Below are 9,372 nucleotides of genomic sequence, written 5' to 3'. Positions count from 1 at the left end.
CAGCTGCTGTTGGTAATGATTTTGGAATGTACAGGGAAATGATGTCATACTGCTGAATCAGAAACCCCTCGTACAGTATGGATCCTTCTGGAAGGACATTGTAAATTAACTACATATTTTATATAATGTTTAATATTGGAGGGCTTGTTAGCCACACATGCACTCGCCCGCTCGTCAAGAATACGGTGACTCATCTGACCATATGACTTCTTCTCTTCGTGGCTGAAGCTCCTGCCATCTGTGTCCTAATTATAAACCACCTTTCTGGGTGACTTAGACCTCTTACCGCCTTGATCTAAAATCAGGTTTAAGTGGGCCTGCTCAGGCTTTTTACACTTGAAAATTGTATCATGCAGCGCAGCTCTATATTAGTGTCTTCATTTGTTTTGTTTGTCCCCTCGTTTATTCAGGCTTTCCTTTAATTTGTCACCCGTCTGTATATTGATCATGATGTTTCAGGGTTCATATTTTGGCCTGTGAGAAAAGCAGAGGACGGCAAGCGAGCAAGCAGAGCTGTAATTGTTTTATGAAGCCTCTAGGAAACAGACAGCATCTTTTGGTGAGAAACATTGAACGTTAATAGAACTTTGTTTTGAAGTGAAATCCACAGGGTATGTCTGTGAGAAAACCCTTTCCTGAAACTTAATAATATAGTAGCCAAACGATTGCCTGAATATAAGCCTGAACTTCACCCAAGGCTTCAACAAAGTGGATCCACTCTCTGAAATCTATTAGCTATTTTCTCCACATGGCGAACGAGTAAAATTAAAATGCCCGACTTGTTCTGCAGACACTAATCAAATTCGCTGTGGAGCATTGTCCATTTCAACAATCTGAGGGGTAGTCTTTGGGTAACTCTCTTCTTCAACTTCTCTGTTAACTTGTTCAATAAAGGAATGAGAGCTTCTCATAACCAAATTCAGATCCCTTTAAGATTTAATCACGCCTGAGGGGAGCAAGAGAAGATTGGACAAAGGATTTGAGGAGACTGTGCAGAAGCCTTTTATCTGTCTATTCCAAGCCTCCCGCCACTTTTTTACATCCCTATTAGCTGAAGTTCTTTAAGAACAGCAACGTTGAAGGTTCTTTTAAAATGAGTGAAAATCCTGGGACGTTTCAGTCGCAGTTACAGGTGACCACAGACAAACTCTTTTTTTTTGCTTTTCTTTTTTTTTAATGAAACACCAAATGCACATAATTGAGTACACATGCCCTCCATTGACACAGTGCAAAACTGAGACAGAGAGAGAGAGAGAGGTAGATGAAAGTAAAGAGAGAAGAAGGGATGAAAGACACAGTCACAGCGTAATGGCATTGAGATTTTCTACAAAGCAACCATATCCAGTGACATAAATAGGACGGTTTCAACACAGTTTGATGCCTTGAGTGCTGCATCACGTCTACTTGCGCTGCCAGGACAAGAGTGTGATTAGCAGCTTGATGTCACAGCAGTTCATGCTATTCACCACCTCTGTCTTGCACACAACTGGAAGCAGCCCACGGGTAGATTAGATTTTGTTGACTGTGTTGCATGCATCTGTGTACGTGTGTGTGTGTGTGTGTGTGTGTGTGTGTGTTTCAGTTCTTTAACATTTAAAGCTATTTTGGCACCCTGTTTCAGTACTTTACTCAACAAGGGATGTGCTGGTTTAACAGGAAGTGTCTCTGCTTGGACCGATGCTCTCCTGTCAGCAAATACCAAAACGGATATACTCTTGTATTCTTCTGTCGCTAGTCGCAGCACAGTCAGTGTAATATTTACAATAAAGGGTCGCTTCACCCGAATTGAAAACTAATAATTCCCCTCTGACCTTTAGTGGTATCTAGGCGTAAATAGAGAGATAGTTTTGGTTGATTTGTCTTGGTTTTGAGATGTTTATCTCACCGATATAGTTGAGGTAAATGGAATTTCACTAGAGCTGCCTTCAACTGAGGGAAAAGCCCCTAATCAGAGCTTTGTAAGAGGACGAAGATGTTCCCCAGAAGTCAAAAGTGTTGGTTAAGATTGCGACAACTTCTTAAAGGTCTCCTGTGGTGTTTTTGACCACGAGCAACAGAAGTGTGCCCCCACTTTGTTTGCTCCTGTCAGTGGTTTCACATGATTCCACTGGTCTAGGTGACAGTAACGCACTGAAACAAAGGCAGCAATGGGCCAGGGAAAATGTGGAGAAGTAGAATACAAGCAAGTAACCATGGATTTAAACAATGCAGGATTCAGTCTTTTTTCTAAAAACAATTAGCTTTGTAGATGTCTTGTGTGGAAGCGAATGCGTGCATGGACAAAATACCCTCTACCACCAGCCACACTACCAAATAGAAAACAGCTTACAGGAACACAGTGTCAGACTCAGGTGAAATGAGGTGAAAATTAAATGGCAATTCTGTCAACCTGTTGTTGTTTCATCTTAAATTTAATTATTACATCCCGTGACAAAACAGTCACCAAAATTACATACTGCAGGACGCCTCCGAAAAGTCAGAGACAGAAATCTTTATACCAGAGCAAATTGAACCAAAATTATCCCCCTGTTAGAAACCACTTAAGCTTTTTTTTTTTTTTTTTTTTTTTTGGGTGAAGTGGCTCTTTAAATTGCCTCTAAATTAAGTAACCCTGCTTGTCTTAGAATTAGTTCAGTCCCTGGTCTTAGCTTTTCAAAAACAACATGAACGTGAAAAGTTGCAAGAGCAATATCACAGTTATTATGTGCAAATCAAAACTGTTCACCGTGTTCTGAATTTTTCATTTTCTGCTTCACATACGGTCATATCTCATATTCCCCGCGAATCATCTGTATGATTGCACACGCGAGCAACCGGTACTGCATATCTGCCTTCACAGACTGCAGACACCGATCATGACATTAACCTGTGAAGATCCATCAGAAACACTCACTGAACTGTAACAAGGCTTTAACCTTCCTGTTAGCAACAAATACAATCGAAACCATTAGCAAAGCAATGAGCAACGAAGAAAAGAATCTCAACAAAAAAAAAACCCCTGTCACACTGTGCGTCCTGCCGGGATACTGTCTTAAGCAGATGTAAGACACAACTGTGACTAGCAGCTGTATAGCTTATGATATGACTTGCATGTAACAGCGCACACTGCCGCATCCATCTTTCTTGATAATAACTGGCTTTTGAGCCCAGAGCTAAATAACGCTGCTCTTCATAACTCTCCCCCTGCAGGGTTCACTCCATCACTGCTCCCCTCCACCTTCCTTCCAAAAAACCTGAACTCATTGGTGCAAATATTGGTCCCAGATCCGCTGTGCTTTAGATCCTACAGAGACTCTACTACACGCAGAAATCAGCGTGTAGACCGGGTCAGTTTATCCTCAAGACAAACAATGGCTTTCTGCGAGGGATTAACCCACACTGTCAACTGTAAACTGTGCATCTGGAGCTGTGTGTGTTTTTGCTGCCTGTAGGACAAAAACAAAAAAATTCCTCCCTGCTGATACATCAGATAATCTGCAGCTTTCACAAACTGGTCATATCGGTTGTTTGATCCTCCCTGTCTCCTACCAGAGAGTAGGTTCCTGATGTTTTGCTTCTGTGCTGCCTAGTGGAACAGAGAACGTTTCTACCCATGGTAATGTCTCTCTTATCAGCTGACACACCATATATTCTGTCCCCTGAGTGCCTCCTCAAAGGCAGCACATCTATTTCCACAGACTCAATTCTTAAAGGTAATGATCCAGTGTTCTCATTCACAGAGTGTCTCCTTGTAGGTAGGACGTCTGCGGAGTGCTGGAGTGTGTGGAGCTGGCGGGCGAGCAAAGAGCTGTCACACACACTGGGACTGGACCGACACCAGTCTGAGATGCTGTGGTCGGATCCTGCTCGGCTGTCTGAACTGTCTCTGACCTTCGTCCCCAGTCCCTGGCCACAAGCCAGGCTCAGCAGCCTGGGGATTGTAACCATGGACGCAGACGCTGCCAAAGCACCGGCAGCAATACGGTGGCGCTCAGCATCAGTCACTTTGTTGTCTGCAATCACTGCGGCAGGAGATGCCACAGCAGCTGAGCTGGAGAAGGAGGAGGGGCTGAAGAGGGCCGCGACTTTCTGGTAGTATCGCGTCCGTATCACCTTTGCCGAGCGGTACAGATCCCCAATGAAGCAGTAACAGATGGGGTTAAGGCTGGAGTTCGTCAGGCCCAGCCACTGGGCAAACGGCCGCGTCTGCAGCAGCCAAGACGGTGGCCTCTGCTCGCAGTCTATCCAAAGGTCAACCAAGTACAGCGGCAGCCAGGACACCGCGAACAGCAGCACCAGACACACCACCATCTTGGCGATCTTCTGACGAGTTTTGAGGCGTGAGGTGTGCAGAGCTTGGCTGCGAGGATCCAGATCAGCAAAAGTGGATTTTTTCCCTCCCCAAAGCCGCCTGCCTGTCAGGAAGCCTATGGTGAGGTTAAAGGTCACTGGCAGGCAGTAGAGCATGACGAACAGCAGCACATTGTATCTGTGGAAGAAAAGGGAAATACGAACAGTGAGATTCTTATAACTTTCCTTTCTAAAACGATAAATACCTTGAAGTCTGTGATGTTTTTTGGCTAAAATATCTCTATTATAACCATTTTGTATGTGTTGAAACACTGAAAATGACACTGTCCATGGCTGGAAACAATATCCTACTCGAAGTAGAAATGCCGGGTGAGTCAAGTATACTTTTATTACAGCAACATGCTGCATTTGAAGTTATGGATTACCGCCTAAGTACAGTTATCAGGAACACAATGGACTCTTCTCAAGACTATTTACTTTGCTTCTTTTTTAATCAACAACACACAGGGCTACCTATGATGTTATTATAACAGCAGCTCTGTCTTTGAACTCTCACGAGAATTAGGTTTGAGGGTGTCTGCAGATAATCAACACTATTTCACACTTTGCAGCACAGTCAAGTCAAGACAAGAAAATAAAGCTATAATGGTGCAACAGCTAAAAAGATTAAAACAAAGACTGTACACAACAGAAGTCATTCTGTGACAGGGATTAAAAAAACCTGTCTCTAAACCTGTGCTTTAAGAGTTCATCTTGACAGCACAGCGTTTAAAAACCCCACAGGTTTGAGAGACAAGTACGTCCCTATGTGAGAGAGTCTAAGGGCCTTGGCACACCAAAGCAAACTGTAAGAAGTAGCTGGGACGAATGAGGATGGATCACACGCTTGCTTTGGAAGTTGCTCTCAAACACAGCGGAAAGACTATAGATAACAACTAGCTGACAGCCGACCTGCATATAATCTCTGTGCCTGCGTGCGAGGTAATAACTTGTCACTATTTTGAGTTTGTGATTTTAAATCTGTTACAGAAAGACAAAAAAAAACAATCAGCCTACATCTTTATGCCTCTGTTCACAAAACATTAAAATGCAAATATGTCCGGCAAAAAGTTGTAACAAGCACGGTAAAGTTTAACTTAGCTTTGATCTGGTGTTGAAGACGCTTTAAACGGGGGAAATCCGTGCTTCACTAGACCGAACAGCCAATCAGAGCATTCTGTGTCTTTCACTGACAGCCTCCTCCAAGTCAACATGCTCAGTTGGTCCCTAAGAGTTGATTACCACAAACGCAGCTTGAGAAATAAAGAGCTTTCGAGGCTGACTCTCAGCTTGGTGTGTACGGACCCTCAAGCCCCGTTTTCCAGTGCTGATGATCATTCACGAGTCTGAATCCTGTAATACACACTGGGTCACGCACATACTGTATATATATATTCTATAGTCTGCTCGAGCACCTACCCTTGTTTGAGGCGATGCTGAGGCCACTCCTCCTGACAGACCAAGATGGCGAATGTCCCAAAGCTGATCTCCCGCCGCCGGTTCATCACCGCAATAGGAGCGCACATGATCGAGGAAACCGTCCACACCACGGCGACAGTTGCCAAGATTCGGCGGCGGGTAAACATGGAGCGCGCTTGCAGAGGCGATTTAACGCTGTAGTAACGATTCACACTGATCACCGTCAGCGTTAACACACTGGCTGAGACTGAAACGGCCTGAGTGAAGGGCACGGCTCGACAGAGGAGGTCACCGTAAACCCAGGCCGTGTAGATCTGGCTTCCCAGAGTGATGGGCATGCAGACGCACACCACGGCCAGGTCACACACCGCCAGGTTCACCAGCAGACTGCGTGTTGCGCTGACACTGGCCAGACGCCGGCTGTGCCTGTTGGTAAGGACACGCAGGGACATTAAATTCCCAATGAATCCCAAAATGAAGGAGAGGCAGTACATGATGGTCAGAGCGATGGTGCTGGGCTCATGGACGGTCCAGAGCAACATGCTCTCCAGATCTGCCAAGTCATTAGAGGGGAAGGTGGGCAGGGACAAAGGAAAGGAGGAGGAGGAGGGTTGGTAGACAAAATTGGTCGTTTGTCGAAAGGATAAGGAGGAGGTGGTGGAGAGAAGAGGGGAGGGAATGAGGGAGGAGTATGGAACGAGGGAAGAGGGAAGCAGAGATGGCAGAGGTTGATTAAGGGAGGCAGTTGTGGAGCTTAAGGTGGACGGCAGCATCAGAGAGCTGTGGAAGCTGTAGGTGTGGTTGAGTCTTTCCTGAGAGCCGTCATACTGCAGCAGTGGAGAGAAGCTGGGCTCGACTGAGCTCCAGTCCAACGGCTGGTCCTGGGACAGATCCATGCTGCTTCCCGGTGGGAACAATCACACCACAAGAGGGGCAGGAGAGGGGTATGACAATCTCTCGAATGTAAGGCTCACTGTAAAGGTTTCCCTTGCTCCTCATTAAAATCCATTCACAGGCTTGTTAGAAAAAGCAAAACACCAAAAATCAGAGACGAAAAAGGTGTGAAATCCTTAACAAAGACATCACATCAGGTCCTATGTTTCAGTCTTGTGCTCTGTAAGTCATTGTGTTCTGTGTGGGTAAAAATGTCTATTGACAATAGCAAAAAACAGCCCAACATCTTACGCCACATCTTATGAATCAGCTGGAGTCGTGATGCTGTTCAGCACTGGTCCCAGTGCAGTCCTTATGTAACATATGTACATTCATCCCTCCAGGGAGTGGCTGTCTGAACCTGATAATCCAGCACCTGGATTAGACTTTCTCACCTTCAAGGAAGGTAAACCTCATACAGACCCCCCACTCACCTCCTCCTCCTCCTCTTCACTCTCTCCTCCACCTCACACCTTTTAGTCCATCACAGGGATGCAATCGGATCTGCTTAGAGAAACTAAGATATCTGAGGCTGTTTCAACCTGCAGCTGTGTTAACAGCTCTGTAGCCGACCAAACAACAGCAAATAAGACATTCCTGGATGGAAAAACACTGAAAAGCTTTTAACGTCTCCTCATGGTGTGTTTGGTTCAGAGCTGCTGCCAGTTAAGTCGTGGAAACACAAACAAGGAGCAAAGTGTAAATGCAGACCTGCTAAAGAAAAATTATCTCAGTATAGCTTTAATATGAATTATTCATTGAGTAAGTGTAAGAAGGAGGATGTCACTCTCTACATATATATCAGCTTTTACAGGCAGGGTTCTCTGATTTATGCAGAGTTTTCAGTCACCACCATCCTCATATTATTGCCATTCAAAAAGGAGGCAGAAGTCAAATGTGGCATTACAGAAACTTGAAAAAAAAAAAAATCCCACCAGAGCCATATCTTAGAATTGACATATTCTACTCCTTAGTGGATACGAGGCTAAGTGGAATAGCTGTTTTTAAAAAATAATTAGCTCACCCTCAGGGAGAAGCAAATCCAGGCAAATTCCAATTATCGTTTACTGACCGTGTGCGGATCCTCTTTCATGCTGAAAGCCTGAAGATGTTAAAGAGGCAGCCAGGTGCTGACTGAAGGAGAGAGAGAGAGAGAAAAAAACCTGGACAGACAGTGGCAAAGTTGCTCCAGGATCCTTTACAGCCGGTGTATGCGCTTTATAATCCGTCTTTGAGCTCCCGAGGGATTTGTTGTCGGGAGAGCTCTTTGTGTTTCCGTCAGGCTTTTCTTTGCCACTAACGGGCTCCGCGCACGTCTGCGCTCCTGCCGAGGGAAGCACCGAGCCCGTCCGCCGCTGCAGGACTGACTATGAGAGAGGGATAAAGTCAGGGAGGGAGCAGCTGCTGCCCGACACGCACACACACACACACACGCACACACACACACAGACACACACTTCAACATACCGCCGCGCGCTCAACGGCTCAGCACCTATGGCACTGCCGTAACCCTGTAATCAATCAAAAAGTGACCGTCACTTTTTTCTCTCTCGGCTGCTTCCTAACTTTAGATTTCCGTTACATCCCGGCAGACTCCTTCTCCTGACGCTCAGGTTTACAGACAACTCTCTCTCCTCTGATTGATTATTGGAGACAAACCGGCGATTGACTTGCAGTTTATTGTCCTGTCATCATTTCCCCCCCAACATCGACAAATAGGCTATCTGACTAAATCAATCGAACACATTGATTATTATTTAGCCGTCTGCTTATCAGGCTACAGTAAACACAACCCTCTCTAAATAAATGAGTTCATTATAAAGGCCGGAAACAGAAACATGAGTGGAAAGACAGAGAGATAACGAACCATAATGCAGAATGTAAGAACCGTATGTGTTGGCCTATATACAGACTCAGTGTGCTTCGTATGTTCTGTGTTGACAGTGATGGACAGAAAGTGACTTTACCTGCTGGATATCCTTCACGTGAGCACGTGCTTTGTACCTCTACTTCATTTCAGACTTGGGGGGGGGTGGGGGGGGGGGGTTCAGAACCATGGTGGTCATGGTTTTAAGAAACAATGTTGGTTGGAAATCGATGACAAACACTCTCGTATTTAAGTCCAATGTTTCCTCAGTAGACATACATATATAGATGTTGCATTGGCCACTGGACCGAAGATGGTCTATAACAAAGACGACCCCATTACAAGGTGCACCAATGGTATGAAGTGGTACATTTCCTGTCTCCTAAGTAGGCGGGGTCAGCTGGTCAATTAAACTATAAATATTTACCATTTCAACAACTTAACTAGCCTCCTGCTACTGCAGCTGGTCAACAACGTGCAACAGCTTGAAGTTGAGGGTTGCCAGATCATAAGTCGAGCATCCCCCACATACCCAGTCTTTCGCTCTTTATTATAATAACCAACATTGTACTGAAAACCCACAAATCTGGAAACTCATAGTTGCTGCAGAGATCTTACCTGTATCACAGAGGAGAGTTAAAATAACAAGATCAGTTGAGATGGGCAAATATATTGGTGGGGACAATTCAGCAACACCTGAACATTGGTAGGGACATGTCCCCACTGTCCAGACCCAACTCTGAGCCAATTCTCTCTGCTCTTGTTCTGCTCTTGCTCTTCATCTTTCTGTGAGGCAGATCCAGATATTAATCTGATTTCTTCTG

General features: G+C 45.1%; 1 protein-coding gene across 1 annotated transcript; it reads right to left on the bottom strand.

Annotated features, from left to right (window-relative positions):
- Window positions 1-303: 303 nt before the first annotated feature.
- LOC130163984 (galanin receptor 2a-like) lies at window positions 304-8,017 on the bottom strand. Its single transcript, XM_056368326.1, has 2 exons — window positions 5,749-8,017; window positions 304-4,468 (listed from the first exon to the last, which is right to left on the bottom strand). The coding sequence occupies exons 1-2, from the start codon at window positions 6,642-6,644 to the stop codon at window positions 3,484-3,486; spliced, it is 1,881 nt and encodes a 626-aa protein (XP_056224301.1). The 5' UTR covers window positions 6,645-8,017; the 3' UTR covers window positions 304-3,483.
- Between the last annotated feature and the right edge of the window lie 1,355 nt (window positions 8,018-9,372).

The sequence above is a fragment of the Seriola aureovittata genome, chromosome 3 (genome assembly GCF_021018895.1).
Source record: "Seriola aureovittata isolate HTS-2021-v1 ecotype China chromosome 3, ASM2101889v1, whole genome shotgun sequence".
NCBI lineage: Eukaryota > Metazoa > Chordata > Actinopteri > Carangiformes > Carangidae > Seriola > Seriola aureovittata.
This window is presented reverse-complemented; position numbering and strand designations above follow the sequence as displayed.

Coding starts and splice junctions, on each gene's coding strand:
- LOC130163984 (XM_056368326.1), bottom strand. CDS start 6,644: ATGGATCTGTCCCAGGACCAGCCGTTGGACTGGAGCTCAGTCGAGCCC. Junction 4,469..5,748: donor CAGCATCGCCTCAAACAAGG/GTAGGTGCTCGA, acceptor TTTCTTCCACAG/ATACAATGTGCTGCTGTTCG.